Consider the following 20,934-nt stretch of genomic DNA (forward strand, 5'->3'; position numbering starts at 1 on the left):
TTATGGTAGCAAATTTCATAGTTTAACTATGTGCTGTGTAAAGTAGTACTTCCTTTTATCTGTCCTGAATCTCCCACCAATCAGATTCATGGGATGACTTTGGGTTCTAGTATTTTGAGGGAGAAAAATGTCTCCCTATCCACATTCTCCACACCATGCATAATTTCGTAGACCTCTATCATGTCTTCCCTTACTCTCCTTTTTTCCAAGCTAAACAATCCCAGCTGTTGTAATCCCAGCTCAGAGGGGAGATGCTCCATCCTCTTGATCATTTTAGTTGCCCTTTTATGCACTTTTTCCAGCTCTACAATATCCTTTTTTAGGTATGGTGACCAGAATTGTACACAGTATTCTAAGAGTGACTGCACCACAGATTTGTATAAAAAAGCCATACGTGTAACTACTGTCTTGACAATAGGAGGTTCCCTTTCTTGACCATCTGTGAGGACTGAGATGCTGTAGATATATTCCACACCAGGAGTCAGGCCAGACATAACAATGCTCCCAGATTCAGAGATGACCTCCCTTGGAGCTTCTCCACCTTGGCTTGGTCGCACACCCAGCTATAGTAGGAAAAAAAGAAGGTCGCTGCTAACTGTAACTTATATAGGGTTGTCTCCAATGATGGTCCTATTTAGAGTAGATCCATTGTAACGAATGGGACCTAAGGTCCCAATATTGGATACAACACATTGGATGCAACTCAGCGTACATACTCTTGAGAAGAATTGTAGCTTTCCGTGGCTAATGCTACCTATTAAGAGTGGTATTCTGCACAAGTACATACGAAATGAAGCTTAGCTTTCTGAGAATCTCAGATTTTCATTTTACAAAAGCAGGTATTATTTTGGAAATGTGCAAGGAATTAAAATCAACAGAGCTAGAGCTGTGAGAGGCAAAAAGGGAGGGGGAAAATGTTCTGTGGCTTTAACAGTAACACTTTAGCGATTAATTCCAGAAATGCAGCTACTCCTAAAATTGTATTATTGAGCTGGAAGAAGCTACCGAATCAGGACACTATCTTGCTAAACAAGGATGAAAAGTACTGATGCTACCTTTGGTTAAGTTGGAAATCCTCATGTGGAATTATGTGTTACAGGCTTGGAAGCCAAAGGGCTTAGATGTGGTTTCTCTCAACTCTCAGTTTCTAAATTATTGCCTCTAGTGCCCTTCATTCCATATCTTCTTTGCCTCCCTAACCACAGAAATGTCGACCAGTATATTCCAAAGCCTGGGAAATACCAATTATTGGAATTTTAAATTATTCAGGCTAAACAGTGTTATGCACTTTAGAATTCATCAATCTGGGCCCCAAATTAAGAGTTTTCTTGCAATAGAGTCTGGGGTTTTTGGGGGGCATAAGCACTGCAAGGTCTATAAATGATTTAACAACAGCACTAGTGACAAAAGGGAAATCATAGGCATACTGGAACAAAGTCCCCTTTCTGGCTACAAGGCCACATAAGGACATCAGATGCGAGACAGCATTTTCACAACCTCATTTTGTCAGGATGCTTCAAATATATTTTATAAATTTCTCACTGCTTCCTGCTTTTTTTTGTTTACTGTTTTATTTAAACCTACAGTATTAACTGTGGGGTCTTTCTTTTGTAAATTAAACATAATAGCTACTTCCAGGAACTTTTTTTGGTTAAGAAGCAGGATAAAAATACTTTTTAAAAATTGTATCAATCTGGGCATGATTCAGAATCAGTGTGGGGTTTTGCTTTGATTGCAGCAGCTTCTTTCTGTACACTGTCTCCTTTGACTCTTAATCTGTCACAGTAGGCTTGAAACATGTGGCACTCAGAAATTGCACCAAATGCGACTATAAGTTGTCACACAAGCACTAGCTATTAGCTGTAATGTGGGGTCCTCTCCTCCCCACTGAGCTAGGTTGGCTGTGATTAAATGATACATGGAATGTTAGTGGGGCAGTACACAGAGGGTGTTTTCCTACCTTAAAACCAATTCTTGGTGCGGGTGTCCAGGTAATAACAATAGATGACTCTGTCACTTCGGTGTTATAGTGAGGAATTGAGCCCGTGGGTTGCACTGTGAAATGAAATGGTAAATGGAGCCCCCATTTAACAATGCCAAGACACTTAGAGATACCAGCATATCACAGACTGCGTTTTACATTTTGACTCAGTCATAACAACAGGGTTTGTATCTGGTGTTTCTCTCTGTGGCTTTGTGTTAATATTTATTTTTAGTTGTCATATGGAATTTTCTTGGCATAGCATAAAGCTATCAGAGCCTCTTTCCTAGATTCTTCCATTTTGAAATGAAAATGATCTCACTGACTAACATCACGCTGCCTCCCCTTCATCCTTGTTCTTCCCTCCCCTTTATATTTTCACTGAAAACTAGAAAGAAGCAGCATTAAGTGAATGTGAAAGCTCTGAAGTGGGGAGGCATTCCCACCATTCAACAAACCCTTTGAACCAAATTCCCCTGTAGTGTTTTGCATCCTCAGGATAGTTTGGAGAATTATTCTTGAGGAGGCATATTCAGAAAATTTCAACAGAATGCATCAGCACAGCAGCTTGACTTAAGACAATCCTGTGGGCTGGATCCTGAATTCCTTCCTCGGCAGCCCAGAGATTTTGCTTCTGTAGTCTTACCTTCCCTGCTTCATTATGGCAGCATTCTTCTTGCCTGCTCTTAGCCTCCCTTCCTTCCCATGAGAACAAGAGTTTTGTGACAGTGCAGAAAAGCATTCTGCCACCATGGCAACTGCGCCATCCCAGCCCTCAGCAGGCCAGGTGCAATCCTCTGTTGCCAGGGTAGGGATGCCGATGCTCAGGATTTTGCTTCAACTCTTACTTGCCAGAGCAAATGCATTCACTGCCATGGCAACTGGGCTACCCTTCTTTCTGCTGCCCTGCATCTAGGTGGCTACCTGGCCTTTGCAGTGGGCTAACCACAGGAGCTCAACCATTCCAATGGGACATTTTCACATGTATAAATTCATGAGAACCCCAAGCTAGCCTTTGAATGCAAAACTGGAAGTGGCCCAGTAACTCTCTCACTTTGTGGAAATAACAAGGCAGTGACATTTGGCGTTACTTCCAGTTTGCAAAGCAGAGTGGATTTCATTATTTACTTCAGCCTTAAAGAGACTTCAAATTGCTAACCAACACAGTAATCAAGCCTTTGACTAACAAAACCAAGAATTACCTGCCTCTTCAAACTAGTAAAATGTTGCAAATTTGGGATAAAAATCCTTAATTAAATGCCTCTGAAGGACTGTCTGCTTAGAACCCCCACCTGTTGTGCATAGCAGCTTTAAGTAAATACCCAGCTTCACCTAACCAAATATGCCAAAATGTTTTGGAGAGCCAGCTGAGGGAGTAGAAAAATGTAGATATTTATTTAGAATCAAGAGCTACATTAAAAGGGAAAAAAACTAAACACCCCACAAGTCTATCCTTCCTACACAGATGACAGAGTGACCCCTCTTCATATAAAGACGTAATGTGTTCCTGGTCCCAGAAAGCTCAACACCACCTCTGAGTCACAGCCTGCTATCACTTCCACCAGACCAGAATGATTCCATTGAAAAAAACAACTGAAAGCAACTTTGGAATATCAATAGGTATGTAACTTGGATCCTAGTCACCAGGCACATTTGGGTTGGAGCAGATATAAACCAGGAGGCAGCTAGTCGAAAGCCAAGCCAAGCTTGCTATGAACCAACAGTTTTCTAATTCACAGTGTTTCTAAGTCTGTGAACCAAATATGGCTTGTCTGTGCAAGTGCTGCTGCAGCTCTGGCCTCATTCCAAAACAAGCAAGTTAGAGGGCTTGTCTATGCTGCGGATCGACAGTTTACAGCTAATCAGCAATATCTACTCAGGTCTACAAACGTGTGGCCCATCAACCATGTATCATGGCATGCCACATACTTGAAACCCTCATCCCTTTGCTATCCCAGGATAGGATGGACGAAAGGGACTTACCTTGTCCCGCAGCTTGCTTCGCAGTGGGGGGGAGGCACTTCGGTTCTCCCCCCGAAGTTCAGGCGAGGGGGGGAGGCACCCCGCCTCGCCTGGCCGAAATTCAGGCTGGGGGGGGAGGTGCCCCATCCCCCGCTGGCGAAATTCAGGCCGGGGAGGAGCGCCCCATCTCCCCGGCTGCAAAAAAAAAAGTAAAAACAAAAACAAAAACACACACCCGTGATAGGCTACGTAACGATTTGCGTAGCCTATCACAGCTTGATTTCCAAAGTCAGCCATGATAGGCTACGTAAATCGTCACGTAGCCTATCACGGATGACTTTGGGAAAAAAAAAAAGCGCGTACACAAATGGCGGCGCCCCATGGGCGCCGCCATTTGTGTTCCTTATTTTGGCACGTCTAGTCTACATAAAGATTTACGTAGACTACGGTGAAAATAAGGGCAACGCAAATAGCGTTCCCTTATTTTCGCCGTAGTCTACGTAAATCTTTACGTAGACTACCCCTGTCCAAATAAGGAATGCAAATGGCGGCGCCCATGGGGCGCCACCATTTGCGCACGCGCTTTTTTTTTTCCTCCCCAAAGTCACCCGTGATAGGCTACGTGACGATTTACGTAGCCTATCACGGCTGACTTTGGAAATCTAGCCGTGATAGGCTACGTAAATCGTCACGTAGCCTATCACGGGTGTGTTGTTTTTTTTTTCACTGTACTTTTTTATTTTGTAATGGCGGCGGTGGCAGTTGGTCGGCAGACTGGCCGCTGCCCCCGCCGAAACGCCGCTGGGACCCGCCGCCAAGAGGGACATTCGCTGAAGGTAAGTCAGAGGCAGTGTAGTGTAGTGGTGAGAGTGACGGACTGGGAGCCGGGAGATCCGGGTTCTAGTCCCCACTTGGCCATGGAAGCTCACTGGGTGACTTTGGGCCAGTCACAGACTCTCAGCCCAACCTACCTCACAGGGTTGTTGTTGTGAGGATACAACGGTGAGGAGGAGGATAATGTAAGCCGCCTTGAGTTCCTTGCGAGAGGGAGAAAGGCGGGGTATAAATGCAATAAATAAATAAATAAATATAAGTCCCATCCCGGGGGGGGCGGGAGAGAATTTCCCCAACACTTTCGGGGGGCCGAATGCATCAGCACTCGGCCTCCCGAAGATTCATGGAGAAATTCTCCGCCATCCCTATCCAAGGAACACAGCAAAATCAGGTTTACTTAACCTCTAGTGATCTGCTATACACAACCAATGTACTGTGTTCAGCTTGGTGGGACACAAGCTGTGCAGGCCAGGGTCTCCACTAAAAACAACCTTAGGACTTCGTGTAAGTATCACCTGAGGTTGAATCGCCATAGGGAGAGGCCACCACCCAGGGAGCAGGGAGTGCCTGCTGCTGCTGCCGCCACCTTCACCACCATTTACAGTCCCCTAATTTGGTGTTGGGGGACTTCAATGTCCATTCAGAGGCTGTCCTTATGGGGGCACCTCGGGACTTCATGGAGACCATGGCTTCCTGGGAGCTATACCCTATTCCAACTGGGCCCACCCATGTAGCTGGTCATGTGCTAGACCTTGTGTTTGTTTCTGGAGAAGTGGGGAGTGATCTGGAAGTCGGGAGTGTATCCACCACCCCCTTGTTATGGTCAGATCACTATCTGGTGACGTTGGACTTCTCGGTTCCACAACCCCTCCGCAAGGGTGGAAGACCCATTAAAATGGTCCGCCCCAGGCATCTTATGGATCCGAATGGATTCCTGAATGCGCTTGGGGATTCTCTGGAGCATGCAAACGGCCACTCAGTCGAGACCCTGGTGGCTGGCTGGAATGCCGCAATCACTGGGGCATTAGATCGGGTGGCTCTGAAACGCCCTCTCCCCCTGAACAGGGTTTGAACTGCACCATGGTTCAGTTTGTGGTTACAAGCCCTGAAACAGGAGGTGAGACGGCTAGAGCACCGGTGGCGGAAGACTCACTCCAAAGACGATCAGATACGGGCTACAGCTGTATCTTCAGCCTATCACGTGGCAGGGAAGGCAGCAAAAAAGAAATATTATGCTGCCTCTATCGCGGCTGCAGAGAGCTGTCCCAGGAGCCTGTTCCGAGTGGTCCGGAGCCTGGTCGGTCCTGCGGCTCTGGAACCACTGGAGCATTCTAAGGCCTCCTGTGAGGCCTTGGCAAGGCACTTTGCAGATAAAATTGATCAGATTAGGAGTGTTACTCCGTACACTGTGGATACAGTTAGTAAGCAAGAGGCGGCCTGTGGCAAACCGGTTTTGTGGGATCGGTTCCAGCTTCTTCCTTCTGATGAAGGAAGAATATTAATAATATTAATATTAATATTATTAATAATAATAATAATAATAGAAGATCAGTGATTCCCAAAAGTGTTAAGCAGGAGCAGTGTTCAAATTACCGGGCAAGGGGGGAAGCATTCCCCCTATCTTTTGTATTACTCCTCAGTTATTGCTCTTTAGAAACCTATGGCAGGGGGTCTAAAATTAAGGGAAGTCAGGCATGTAGTTTGTGGGTTTCATTAAGGTCCCCCTACCTTTCCTCCCCCAGTTGGAGCACTGGAGAAGAATCAGAAACGGGTGGACATTTCTGTATTCAATTGTCAACAGAAGATGTTTGGCAGTGTTAGATATAAAGGGACCTTTAGAATAAAGGATGGAAATGGCAGAAATTCCCAACTTGGGGGGCAGAGGGAGGATTTGAGAATTCCAGTTTTTTGATGGAAGCATGCTACTCAGTATGTGCAATCTCCAAACCTCTTTAGCTGAAACCTCACATAACTTCGTATCTGATGATGATTTAACAACAAGCTCATCACAGCTGGCTTTTGAGAGACTGCAGAGTCAAGCAAAACAATAACCAAGACTGCCTTATGCTTACAGGTTGTGAAGATTCCTGTTTCTGGGTTGCTTTGCTGGTTACCCTTGACAGCCACCAGAGACACGGTGTACTCAGAGCCAGGCTGCAGGCTCCTCAGCAGGTATTTGGTGGCAGATGGCCCCACCTTGTACTGTTTGGGTTGTCCTCCTGTCGTCAGCCCCACAGTAAGGTAGTAACCCATAATACGGGCACGAGGGGGCCTCCATGTCACCAGCACAGTTGAGTCAGTCTCATTGACAAACTGCAAGTTGGATGGGCCATCGAGTCCTAGAAAAGAAAGCCAAACAATCCTTTTACATCTTTTTAGGAAATCCTTGTTCTTTCCTTCAGAATGTATGGAGCAGGGACTTCAGACCATTACTACTGCTGTTAACACTACTACTATGACTTAGTGTTTATTTAGTATCAACAGTCTATTAGGGGCTATTATGCAGACAAAGCACAGGCCTTGCCTCAAGACTTGTAATGAGAGGCGGCAGCTTACTAGCGAGGTATGCCAAGAGTTAAGTACCCAGATTCCACTGAAAGTAATTTTCTGTCTGAGTCCAACTGGAGCAGTTGATACCCATTCTCCTCAATGTCTTTGCAAATGTCCTATAGGACAGCCACATAAAGACCAATCCTATCTATGTTTACCCAGAAGTAAACCTCAGCAATTTCAGTGGTTTACTCCCTTGTAAGTGCACATAGGATTCCAACCATAGAGTTCATCTGTCTTCCTAGAAGTGTGGTTGTAGATTTCAATACCAGTAATTTGATATTTTTTTTAACTACTGCATTTTGAAGCTTTAATGGGATTCAGCAAAAACTTCTGCATTCCCTGTCTTTTCACTCGATCTGCTTCTTTATGTCATCCCAAATGCTGTTTGCCCCAAATGTTGGCACGGCATTGGAGGTGGAATCACCCACCCCACAATTGCTTCCTTAAGCCCAAGTCTGGGAAAGAGGCCGAAGGAGGGGATGGTTGAGAACCAGCAGAACTCTACTGGTTCTCAACCTGGAGGCAGTCTGTATATTGCATCTTCACAATTAAGAACGTGCTTCCCTACCCACTCTTACTTCTAGTTTGGCAAAATTTCACCTCTCACAGAAACGTAAACCTGTACCAGGGGTATATCACTTCACACTATAGGCTGGGGTTTATATGATCAAATGTTTCTCAATACAAATAAATAAATAAAAATCCCTGCACATAGAAAACTAACATGTCTGGGAGAAGGACTTTCCCACCCCCTCTCTTTCTCTGACGTGCTAGTTTTCTATGTGCAGGGATATTTAGTGTGTGTGTGTGTGTGTGTTGTTTTTATATGCTGTTTTATATTATATCATCTGATCTCCCACCTACAGTCTGAAGTAGGACAGCCTATAGAAGTTTACCACTTCAGTGAGAATTAGGCTAGAGATTTAGACACAGTTCCCAAACGTTATCTTGCTTGGGGTTGTATCTTACATAAACACACATTAACAATTATATTGTTCACTTATGCACAACAGTATCCAATACTGCCACTGTGCACTCATTCTGTTGCACCAGTGGTTCCGCTAGCACAACAGGGAGTTAGCACTTCCTAAAGCAACTCTGGAAGCTAGCAGGAACACTTATTTCTGGATCAGGACTTGTCAGCTGAGCTCCCTTCTGCAAGCTCCACTGACCTGCCTAGTTCCATAAATGGGCAGAAACGCTTGTTTCCAGCTGCTTTAAGAACCACTAGCCCCCCACTGCACTAGCGGTGGGTCCGACTGGCCTGCGGGCAGCACTGATACTGCCTACGATCTTTGCTTATCACAATTAAGAAGCTTGCTCTTAAAATCTATAGAGCTTTCATTTTACTACATAAAATACGCAGTCCTTGTTTGTTTCTAAGACCACCAATGTCCTTGAAAAACAAACAGATTATATTTCTTTGTTGTGCAGGTAAACAGAAATATCTGTAGATAAGGAAGGTTTTTAATTGTGTCTGAAGGACCTCCAAGGTCCCTTCCAATTCTTTGATTCTATGACCAGTTTTCTGCAGGCCCAAAACCTCAGCAAGGCTACAACTGTGGGAAGAAAATTATCAAAGGATCGTTTCTTGGGAAGTCTTGTCTAATCGCTTTTTCCCAGAAATTTCAATTACAGTACAGGATTTATGTGAATGCTTTTCAAAATGTGGTTTAGACAAGGCAATTATGGTCATGATCATAATGTATAGAAAACACAGTTTTTGACATCTGTTACTGGCTCTAGCCAAGCATATTAAGAATAGCTATACGCAGCACTACATTTTTAAAGTAGCATTTGGGATCTGATTCATCACTGCCTGGTGCATTCAGCCATCAAGTACACAATTTAAAAATGGTACCGCAATGGTATTCTCAGCTCAGTGGACTGCTAAAATTGCTTTACTCTTAATGAGATCATGTTGTCAGTCTGGATTAATGAGCATTTTGCAGGTTTATAGACAGTGACTGTGACCGAGAAACCTGCTCTAAAGAGATCTATCTGTGTGAGTGCCAACACGCATGCGCGCACACACGCAGAGAGAGAGGATTTGATTCAGCAGCCCTGTCTACTAAACTGTTTTGAAATCTAATGTCCTGAAAAAGCAGTTTCAAGTTCAGTAGGAGGTATTCCTGAACCAGAAAGGCAACAAATGCCCTACAAAAGGTACAAATTATCTTGCTGGCTCATCTTACCCACTAACTTCCAAATTTATAATAAATAAAATACTTCTGTAAATAAAAATATTTGTGAAATGATGGAATTCCTGGCAGGATGAATTTGGAGTAAAAGTCTAAACTCAGATAAAGGAAATATACTCACTGGTTGTTTGTTCTCCAGTCAATGGTTCACTCTCTGTGCCTTGTCCTAGGGCATAGATCTTGAAAAGATAGGTTGTTCCGGGCAAGAGATCCATGACCTCAGCAAAGGAATACCTAGTAACAGGCAACCTCTGCCCATGTTGTCCAGGGCGGTTAACTGGAATTGCTTCTACACGATAGCCAGTCACTGCGCTGTCAGGGGGAGTCCACATAATTGTGATTTTGACATCACTGACTTCCACAAATTGCAGATCTTTGGGGGAAGGTATCTCACCTAATCAAAAATATGTAGAAGGCACATTCCTTATTGAATAGCAAAAGTGACTGTATAAATAGCGAGCTAGGAAAGGAAAACGGCAATCCCACCGCCATATTATCGCAACTGCCCTCTTCTTACTGACCCATTTCAAAATTAACTTTAGGTGGGAATGGTTAAAATGTAAGTGAAACTATGCTATGTAAACACAACACACATTACACAACACTATATCAAACAGAAATCTCAGTGTTCCCTTTTTTCAACATTCGTAGAAACTCTGGAGACAATCCATTAAAATTCTCTCACTGGAGACAAAATTGTGGAGTGTACAATGATGGTAAGTGCAGAAGCTGTATCATTTTCATTATCTCTCCCCATCCCATACTGGAACTAATGAAGACATGAAGCACTGATTCACTGGCAAATGGGATGTATTAGCTAGTACCTTACACTGCACTGTTTCAAAAGGTGGAAAAAATAGAAAAATAACTGGAAAACAAAAACCTTCCATTTTCTGAAATGAGACATATATAAATCTATGCAACCCCAAAAAGCAGAAGCTTGTTTTTTAAAAAAATGTTTAACAAAAGCCAAAACTCAAAATAGATCCAATGCATGCTCATCATGCAGAAGTAAGGACATTTGTCTATGCCCCACTGAGTGCCTGGGCAGAAAGCTAGAACATAAATATATTGCTTACGAATACAATTTTTGGAAACATGCATGAAAAGGAAAAATTAGTGGGCTCTAGTAGCCAAAGTTACAGGACAGGCAGCCCAGAAATAATGTTTGATAGGTAGGTAGGTAGGTGTGAGGTTATTACCCGTCTGTGACACTCCTGTGGTCTTCTGCTGAATGAAGATAGGAGTGCTCTCCTGGTTCTCTTCCACAGCATAAATGCTGATGTTGTATTGAACCCCAGGCATCAAGTCACTGAGCGTCACCGAGGTTGCTGACTCAGGTAGGTTGAGCTCTGTACTGCTGCCTTCTACAGATGGAGTATAGACAATTCGGTATCCTGGTAGAGACAAAAATGCATGGTCAACCCAGGGCACAAACAATGGAACAGAATGGAATATCTGCTCATCCCTATGCTGATCTGACCATCATTATTCTCAAGTCTTTATTTGGTCCTGCATATGTTTTAGGAATGGAGGACTAATAAGCCTACATATAGTACAATTTAGGAAAAGAAAACATGAATCAAATGCTACATAAACCGCACCTTCAATGAGGCAGGCAACAAAATTAATCTTCAATGTTTTTCCTGAATTATACTTTTTTGTGTGGATAAGACTTTAGTCCTCTCTTACAAATGAAAAATAAAAACTTCACCAAAATTCTAAACCCAATAAAGGCAAATGAGGCAGACCTGTAATTGGAGCTTCCGGTCTGCTCCAGCTCACAAGGATTGAAGTGTCATCAACATTTTCTACAACATGCTCTGGGGGGGCATCAGGTGCTGTTTAAGGAAACGACAAATAAGGAAGTCAGATGACACCACTGGAAATGTCTAGCTTTGAGGAGGGTAAATTGCAGCATGCCGTCTATCCCTGCCAAATACTATGTGATCGAACGTACCTGTTGTCTGTGAAGTTGACAGGATAAGATTCTCCCCACCCCCTTCTGAAATCTGATAGACTTTGATAATGTAGTTGCGACCAGGAAGCAAGTTGGGGATGCTAACTGAATTGACAGTGTTTGGAAGATCTGGAATGATAAGAAAAGAAAAATAGGAAAGGTTTGTGCTGTGTTCTTAAAAGTTCTCTGAAAGTACAACTCTCATTCACTTCCTAAAGTGATTATAGTAGCAAAGAATTTAAACTATCGTTAGAGATCATCCTGTTTACTTCACCAAGACCCAAGTCAGATCTGACTGATAATAATTTTTGCCAAACTATTCAAGAGCTTCAGCTTATTTTTCTAATTTGGAGCAAGAATTCTTTGTCTGGAACTCACGGGCTCCTTGGTTAGGGTGTGACAAGACCCTGTCACGTCTCTCCTGACGCATTCTGTGGATTTGTACCTGTGACCTCAGATTTGTTTGAACATTTGTTGCATACAAACATATTTAAATGAAACTTACAATGCAAACAACCAAGTCACCGGGATTCTAAAGCTCCGATCCTATACACGCTTACTTGGGTGTAAATCCTGATGACTCAGCAAGAATTATTTCTGAGTAAACATTCATATGATTCAACTGCATAAGGCACTTCTGACCATTAGCCAGAACTCTGGAGTGAAATTGTCGCTTGGCAAAAAAGTAGCCGCATAATTTGCCTGTTTGCAGCCAACAGACACAGTTATAAGTAGGTTCAGAAAGCTCTGTATAAGCCTACTATCTCTGCTGATGAGACCTGGATTTTGATTAGCAGATGTCATGCCGCTGAGTCACACCAGACAAAACTCTACAGCTATAATGGAATTAACTGTATTTATGCTATCTGAGGCTGCGGCTCATTAGATCAAGCCAGATACGTTACCCAGATACTTGGGCTCATCACCATCTTCACTCAGTTCATATTCTACACGGAATCCTGAGACAGTGTCTGAAGCAGAAACCCAGGAGACTACAAAGCTATTGGCTGTAATTTCTGTGACAGATTCAGAAATAGACACCACAGAAGGAAGTGCTGTTGTTTCGCCTGTTTCGTAACTGGCTGTGAAGGGGAAAAAATCAAGGTATAAGATACCAATATTTTCACAGAAGAAAAGCTCTAAGAAATCAAGAGCTAGTTCCTCAATTATTTTTTTGAGTTTATGCAAAAATATGCTCTAGCGCCAATTTTTCATATTTCTTTATTTTTGGAAATTAAATGATACAGTTAAAAACTGATACCAAAAAGAATACAACAAGTTCAGAAGATGCAATTTGAAACACTTAAGTATTTATTCAGGGGAAAATACAATCAATATCAAAAACAGAGAGATGGATAGATGAATGGATAGGAAACACAACTGTAGCTATGTTTGAAGGAAGGGGAAATCTTCTGACTCTCAATCACGTAATAATTATATGTATAGGGACAGACACATTTCAAACATTAAATGCATTTACACTGTCAGCAATACATTCAGACAGAACTTTGGGTAGTTCCAGACAAGGCATTTATGGTGCAATCGCACTGCCTCATTCACAGAATTGGGGGGGGGGGAGGTGTCTGTATTTCTATGTATAGCCTTTCCGTGTTTTCCCATTTCTGATTCCATCTTTATTCTTACTAGAAAAAAACCATTAAGGAAGAAAAGATGGAATAGCTGCCCAATGCATTTTGAAAAGATGGAATAGCTGCACAATGCATATTCCTCCATGTGGAAACACCCTCTGATTTTGAATACATGCAAAATGAATCATGTAACTCCTGCATAAGAACCTGAATTATAGACCTATCATCGTCCTTACTGTTACAGTTAATAGTGTTCCATGCCATTACTGCTGATGTAAGCAACACTACTGTGAACAACACTGCACATAGGCTGGATACATGGTAGCAACACAGCAACAACATAGCAACGACTAGAAGTTCTAAAATATGCCATATACCTATTTTGGGGACCAGAACAAAAGCAAAATGAATGAAAGTGAAAAGTGAACGTCACAGAGGCCCACTACTTGCATTGTAGACTGAATTCCCATTTCACCGTAGTACTTACTTGAAATAGCTGTAGTACTAGAGGTGGTAAATTCAAAACGGGTGACTTCTCTCTGGCCATAATGCTGTACACTAATAAGTTGCCCCTCATAAAGAACACCAGGTTTGAGGCCTGAGATAGTGTAGGAATTCAAATAGCCTGGGATGTTGGCCTCTTTCCATTTCACTCTAGAGTTTTTCTAAAGGAACAAAACACAGTGGATATCAGGACAGGAACGCATCAACAGCAGAAGTCTGCATATATCCTTGACTAGGATTTCAGGGCAGGCAAAGACTGAACCAGATACCTGCTCCTGCTCAAGTTGGACGTCTCCTCTGCCATAGGACCATTCAACACCAACTGCCATGTGGGGGAAGAAATCCAGCAGGGACAGGGAAGCAGGTGAAGACAATGTCACATGCTCCTGTTCCAGCTGGTCTGGCTTGGGTTTGTTATTCTAAAAGTGTGGTTTATGAGTGATCCACTGCTATTTATAAGTTTTGGTAGCTGCTTCAAGAATTTCAATTGAAAGACGAGATTTAAATTTAGTACAAACAAACTGGCTCAACACATCCAAAATAGAACTTTGGAGGTAGCAGTCCATACAACATATTTCTCTGCAGGATGTTTGTATGGTACATATTCGATACCACACAACAGCACAGTAAACTCTGTTGTTCTTGATAGTCTCTTTCAACAGAAAGATGGATTTTTTGAACTGCCGCTATGTAAGGTCTTAATCCAGGGACTCTGCTGGCAGGGCTCAGGGCACCTTATGTCACATACTGCCATCGCAGCTTGCACATAGAGGGAACTACTCACCTGATATCTGGTGAACTCCAGCACCACCACTCCAGATGGCAAGAGTGTGACACTGCAGCAGAGGAGAAGTGACGCAAGGGGCTCCTAGAGTTCCATCTGGGCTTTATGAGCTGCTGGTTTGGGCCTATCTCCTCTGTCTGAGCAATTCATTGCTCAGGGGCAGATTAAGCTATAGAGCTCAGGGCAGCACCAAATTTTCAAGAGATTTCACATTTTTTAGTTGAAAAGTGCTTTTTTGAAGGGCATGAAAACCTGAAAATACATTCTATTTGGGGCACTGTGCCTTCCGCACATATCGATTCACTGGCTCCCTCAACAGCAGCTCTCACACCATTCTTTTTAGCTTGAAAAAGGTTCTTGCTTCAGTACTTGATCCCAGCCACAAAGTGAATCACAAAGTAAATGTCATGATGTCACAGCTCCCCAAAGCCGATCAGATTTGGCTGCACCTTTAAGATGTTACTGAGAGCAAACAAAGCCAATATTTTGCCCTCGCTCAGAATGAGGTAAATGAACATATCCCTGTTACCATGGCAACCAGGCCAACACAACTGCCCTGTGCTGAGGCAGTTGCATTTCCATTATGCAGGTAAAGCACGAAGTATCGTTCTGGTTGCCAAGCAATGGTAATGTGCTCCCTTGATCCCCATAAGAACATTTAATCACTGTTCACAGCCCTCCCATAGAAAATAATCAAGAATAGGGCTGCCGAGGACATGCTGGTCATCTTCTTGCTTCAGACCACCAACACTGGCACACTTACAGGGCATGTAGAATGCCAGGGCAGATTAGCATGCACAGTCAAGTACTAACATGAATCTAAGCTTAGAATATAAATAATTTCTTTTGCATTGCCATGATGGACTGTGGTTATAAATGTGCAAGTGTTTTGCAAAGGCTGTCTGAATTCTCAGACTGGGGGAAAATTGCTCTATCAAAGATGGAAGTACTTACTGGTTTCCATCGGAGTATGTAGCTGGCAATGTGAGAGGATTCAGGTGCAACCCACTGGACAGGACGAGAATCAGGATTAATTGGGACATCTGTGATAATCACCTGGACAGGACCAGTGGAACCTAAGATATACATTTTTCCCATTAGTTTACTTAGGACTTCATCTATGCTTCTTTTGCTATCTAATCACAGCATCTAAAAATGAAGTTACTCCCCATAAATGAGGTACAACCGTATAAGCACTTTGCTTTTGGAGCAGTAGGGTTACAACAATTTTAATCCACCAGCATTCTACAGTAATATAAGGACCAGGTTTAATGTAATACTTTTCACAGGACACAAAATTATTCCCAGAGTTATTGTTGTGGTAGAATGGATTGTGGGAGCAGGTAATATAAAAAACTTATTTTATGGCAGTGATCTTACGAATCGAAAACTATAGATGGTGTCCTTCCGCCAGCAGAACAGAAACCACTGGTAGAAGGGATTTCCCCTCCCCGCCGAGAGCCCCCTGCACACCCCCCAAGTCTGCTCTGGAGGGTTAGGGGACCCTCTGGAACAGACTTGGGGGGGTAAGGGAGCTGCAGGGGGGAGAAGAGGACAGGGAGGTCTGCTCACACAATGTTGGATTTAATTCTATGAATCCACATGCAACATGTGGCTTTCTAGTATTTTCTTAAGTGGGCATACTTTCTATGTAGGAAAACCAGAACATCTAAAGTGCCCCTCAGGCTAATTTATATGAGAAGCAGGGGAAAAAGAGCGCATTTCTCTATGCAGAGTTCGACGTGACCTGGCATCCCATTTTAAGGATCCTTATACCATGTCTTGGCTCCTTTGCATATGTTTGCATATTTGTGATCGTTGGACAGGAGAGAAGCTATGCTGGAGTGTGAATACTGAATATAAAGAAGCTGGCTCACAGGCACTTTAAACAAGAGTGCAACATGGTTGCTGCATAAGAGCACAGGTAACTGCTTTCCACGTGCATCTCTTATAAATCAGTTTTCAGTTAGAACTTAAAACTACTCCAGTTTCTTCTCATATTTATGTTTTCACATTTTTATCCCACTGAACCTCCAACGATCTCAGGCCTCCCTTTTTATACTCAACAACCGGGTGAGCTGGGTTAGGCTGAGAGACAGGGTCAAATTACATATTACACTAGCAGCTATGTCTGGGATTTTTTTTTTTAAAGTAAGTAATTTGGAGGTGGGGTCATTAGGAACACAGTATGCAGGGAGGGAAGGATTAAACCTTCACACACACACACCCGTCAAGATCACAATGAAAAGCTCCCACCCCAGCAATTAGCAATAGAAAAAAGCAGTTTTTCTGATTTTTTGGGATTTTTGACAGGACTGCAGCTGAGGAGAGAAGGGTAAAACCTTCCATGCTGCCGTTCCAATTAAAATCCCCTGCCCCTAGCTTACTATTAATTTTGTTAAAAACCCAGATGTAGCTGCTAGTTACACAATTAACATAATGTTTAGTTCAGCCCTTTGTGACTGGCTGAGGTCACCCACTGGCAGTCAAAAATCACTAAACTGGCAGCACTTGTTTTTAGTTTTATTGATGCTCTATACTTTTTGACCTTTTTTAAAGCACCTGCATAAAATTTCCAGTTAAAGGCTGATCTAGCTACTGAATGAGCCTATGGTGTTTTCTGAGCAAGACTAAAATTCCCACAGCACATTAGCAAACAACTGTCTGACTCTGTGGTGGTAACCTCTGTTATTTCAGCAATTAAAGTCTTCCTTTTTTAAAAAGTTTCCCTTTACAAACTTGTTTGGACAACTGTATAACATACATACCTGTGGAAACTTTAAAAAGCTTTCATAAATACAAAGCGCCTCCCCAAACTGAGACTATTTCAAAGCTAGCCCAACTCCCCAAGAGTGATTCAGGAACTCAGTTGTTTGATTTACTTACATATTTACCATCAGTCTTGCATCTAAGAGAGGCCTTGGCTACCACTGTGAGGGCACACATATTTCACATAACTCTATGTTTGTTTTAACCGCCAGAAAAAGAGTCACTGGGACTCAACAAGTTTCAAAAGCTAACCAAAGGAACCCAAGAGTTTGGCTCCAACTATTTTCCTTTCACATCCACCAGAATGTGCTATTTCTCTCAGACTAATATACTTTGTTGTTGTTGTTGTTCAGTCGTTCAGTAGTGTCCGACTCTTCGTGATCCCATGGACCATAGCGCCCCAGGCCTTCCTGCGCTCTCTCCCGGAGCGTGCTCAAGTTCATATTCATTGCATCCGTGATGCTATCTAGCCATCTCATCCTCTGCCGTCCCCTTCTCCTTTTGCCTTCAGTCTTTCCCAGCATCAGGGTCTTTTCCAGGGAGTTTTCTCTTCGCATTAGGTGGCCAAAATATTGGAGCTTCAGCTTCATTATCTGTCCTTCCAATGAGCACTCAGGGTTGATTTCCTTTAGGATGGACTGATTTGACCTCCTTGCAGTCCAGGGGACTTGTAAGAGTCTTCTTCAGCACCACAGTTCGAAAGCATCAATTCTTTGATGCTCAGCCTTCCTTATAGTCCAGCTCTCACAGCCATACATTACTACTGGGAAAACCATAGCTTTGATTAGACGGACCTTTGTCGGCAAGGTGATGTCTCTGCTTCTTACTATGCTGTCTAGGTTTGCCATAGCTTTCCTCCCAAGGAGCAAGCGTCTTTTAATTTCATGGCTACAGTCACCGTCTGCGGTGATCTTGGAGCCCAAGAAAGTAAAATCTGTCACTGCTTCCATTTCTTCCCCTTCTATATGCCAGGAAGTGATGGGGCCAGATGCCATCATCTTCGTTGTTTTAATGTTGAGTTTCAAACCAGCTTTTGCACTCTCCTCTTTCACCCTCAACAAGAGGCTCTTGAGATCCTCTTCGCTTTCTGCCATTAGGGTGGTATCGTCTGCATATCGGAGGTTGTTGATAATTCTCCCAGCAATCTTAATTCCGACCTCTGATTCATCCAACCCGGCATTTCTCATGATGTACTCTGCATATAAGTTAAATAAGCAGGGTGACAATATGCAGCCTTGTCGTACTCCTTTCCCAATTTTGAACCACTCGGTTGTTCCATGTCTGGTTCTTACTGTTGCTTCTTGACCCTCGTACAGGTTTCTCAGGAGACAGGTAAGGTGGTCTGGTACTCCCATCACTTTAAGAATTTGCCACAGTTTGTTGTGATCCACACAATCAAAGGCTTTAGCGTAGTCAATGAAGCAGAAATAGACGTTTTTCTGGAATTCTCTTGCTTTCTCCATGATGCAGCGAATGTTGGCGATTTGATCTCTAGTTCCTCTGCCTCTTCGAAACCCAGCTTGTACTTCCGGTAGTTCTCGGTTCGCATACTGCTGAAGCCTAGCTTGTAGGATTTTGAGCATCACCTTGCTGGCATGTGAAATGAGCGCAATTGTGTGGTAGTTTGAACACTCTTTGGCGTTGCCCTTCTTTGGAATTGGAATGTAAACTGACCTTTTCCAGTCTTGCGGCCATTGTTGAGTGTTCCAAATTTGTTGGCATATTGAATGCAGCACTTTAACAGCATCATCTTTTAGCATTTTAAATAACTCAGCTGGAATACTGTCATCTCCGCTAGCTTTGTTGTTACTAATGCTTCCTAAGGCCCACTTGACTTCACTCTCGAGTATGTCCGGCTCAAGTTCAGTGACCGCACTATCATGGCTCTCGGGGACATTAAGATCTTTCCTGTATAGTTCTTCTGTGTATTCTTTCCACCTGTTCTTAATCTCATCTGCTTCTGTTAGGTCCCTGCCTTCTTTGTCCTTTATCATGCCCGTCTTTGCACAAAACGTTCCCTTGAGATCTCCAATTTTCTTGAAGAGATCTCTAGTCTTTCCCATTCTGTTGTTTTCCTCGATTTCTTTGCATTGTTCATTTAAGAAGGCCTTCTTGTCTCTCCTTGCTATTCTCTGGAACTCTGCATTCAGTTGGGTATATCTTCCCCTTTCTCCCTTGCTTTTTGCTTCCCTTCTTTCCTCCGCTACTTGTAAAGCCTCATCAGACAGCCACTTTGCTTTCTTGCATTACTTTTTCTTTGGAATGGATTTCGTTGCTGCCTCCTGAACAATGTTACGGACCTCCGTCCATAGTTCCTCAGGCACTCTGTCTATCAGGTCTAATCCCTGAAATCTATTCCTCACCTCCACTGTGTATTCATAAGGGATATGATTTAGGTCATACCTGAATGGTTTAGTGGTTTTCCCTACGTTCTTCAATTTCAGCTGAAATTTTGCAACAAGAAGCTCATGATCTGAGCCACAGTCAGCTCCAGGTCTTGTTTTGACTGACTGTATAGAGCTTCTCCATCTTTGGCTGCAAAGGACATAATCAATCTGATTTCGATATTGACCATCTGGTGATGTCCATGTGTAGAGTCATCTCTTGTGCTGTTGGAAAAGAGTGTTTGCTATGATCAGCGTGTTCTCTTGGCAAAACTCTATTAGCCTTTGTCCTGCTTCGTTTTGTACACCAAGGCCATGCTTGCCTGTTATCCCGGTGATTTCTTGACTTCCTACTTTAGCATTCCAATCCCCTATGATGAAGAGGACATCTTTTTTTGGTGTTAGTTCTAGAAGGTGTTGTAGGTCTTCATAGAACCGATCAACCTCAGCTTCTTCGGCATCAGTGGTTGGGGCATAGACTTGAATTACTGTGATGTTGAATGGTTTGCCTTGGATTCGTACTGAGATCATTCTATCGTTTTTAAGATTGTACCCCAGTACTGCTTTTCCCACCCTTTTCTTGACTATGAGTGCTACTCCATTTCTTCTAAGGGATTCTTGCCCACAATAGTAGATATGATGGTCACCTGAATTAAATTCGCCCATGCCTGTCCATTTTAGTTCGCTGATTCCCAAGATGTCGATGTTCAATCTTGCCATCTCATGTTTGACCACCTCCAGCTTACCTTGATTCATTGATCTGACATTCCAGGTTCCTAAACAATATTGTTCTTTACAGCATCGGATTTTCTTTTCACCACCAGACACATCCACAGCTGAGTGTCCTTTCGGCTTTGGCCCAGCCGCTTCACTCTTTCTGGTGCTACTTGGAAATACCCTCTGCTCTTCCCCAGTAGTATATTGGACACCTTCCGACCTGAGGGGCTCATCTTCCGGTGTCATCTCTTTTAGCCTTGTGATACGTTCCATGGGGTTTTCTTGGCAAGAATACTGGAGTGGGTTGCCATTTCCTTCTCCAGTGGACCACATTTTGTCAGAACTCTCTGCCATGACCTGTCCGTCTTGGGTGGCCCTGCACGGCATAGCTTATGGCTTCACTGAGTTATGCAAGCCCCTTCGCCACAACAAGGCAGTGATCCATGAAGAGGTAAGATATACTTTAGAGCAGCAGAAATCATTACAGAGCATGCAGACCTCATTCCAACTCACGAATCAGGTAGTGAGTCTCCCTGCTGTAAGTGAATCATCCCAAAATAACACTTGCTACTTCTGACTTCTTACCCCAGAGTTGTTATCCTGAGATAATAACCCCCTGCCTACAGAACCAAGGAATCCATGGTGTTTCAGCCCTACACCCTTGCCAACTCTCCAGGGTCATCAGTGTGTTCTCTA

The 20,934-nt window shown here is 43.2% G+C and overlaps 1 protein-coding gene across 9 annotated transcripts in view; it reads right to left on the bottom strand.

Moving 5' to 3' along the window:
• Positions 1-20,934, bottom strand: part of FN1 (fibronectin 1) — a 93,734-nt gene that overhangs the window by 46,683 nt on the left and 26,117 nt on the right. For all 9 annotated transcript variants that reach the window (XM_084819508.1, XM_084819499.1, XM_084819489.1 and 6 more), the window contains exons 14-23: positions 15,323-15,444; positions 13,568-13,745; positions 12,397-12,573; positions 11,492-11,620; positions 11,283-11,372; positions 10,734-10,928; positions 9,653-9,925; positions 6,850-7,116; positions 1,961-2,055; positions 395-563 (exon numbers count right to left, since the gene is read on the bottom strand). In XM_084819508.1, the coding sequence (XP_084675634.1) occupies positions 395-563; positions 1,961-2,055; positions 6,850-7,116; positions 9,653-9,925; positions 10,734-10,928; positions 11,283-11,372; positions 11,492-11,620; positions 12,397-12,573; positions 13,568-13,745; positions 15,323-15,444 (1,695 nt within the window). The remainder of the gene's footprint in view (positions 1-394; positions 564-1,960; positions 2,056-6,849; positions 7,117-9,652; positions 9,926-10,733; positions 10,929-11,282; positions 11,373-11,491; positions 11,621-12,396; positions 12,574-13,567; positions 13,746-15,322; positions 15,445-20,934) is intronic.

Source organism: Heloderma suspectum, chromosome 1, assembly GCF_057233095.1.
Source record: "Heloderma suspectum isolate Gila_16-S chromosome 1, 16-S_ref, whole genome shotgun sequence".
Taxonomy (NCBI): Eukaryota; Metazoa; Chordata; class Lepidosauria; order Squamata; family Helodermatidae; genus Heloderma; species Heloderma suspectum.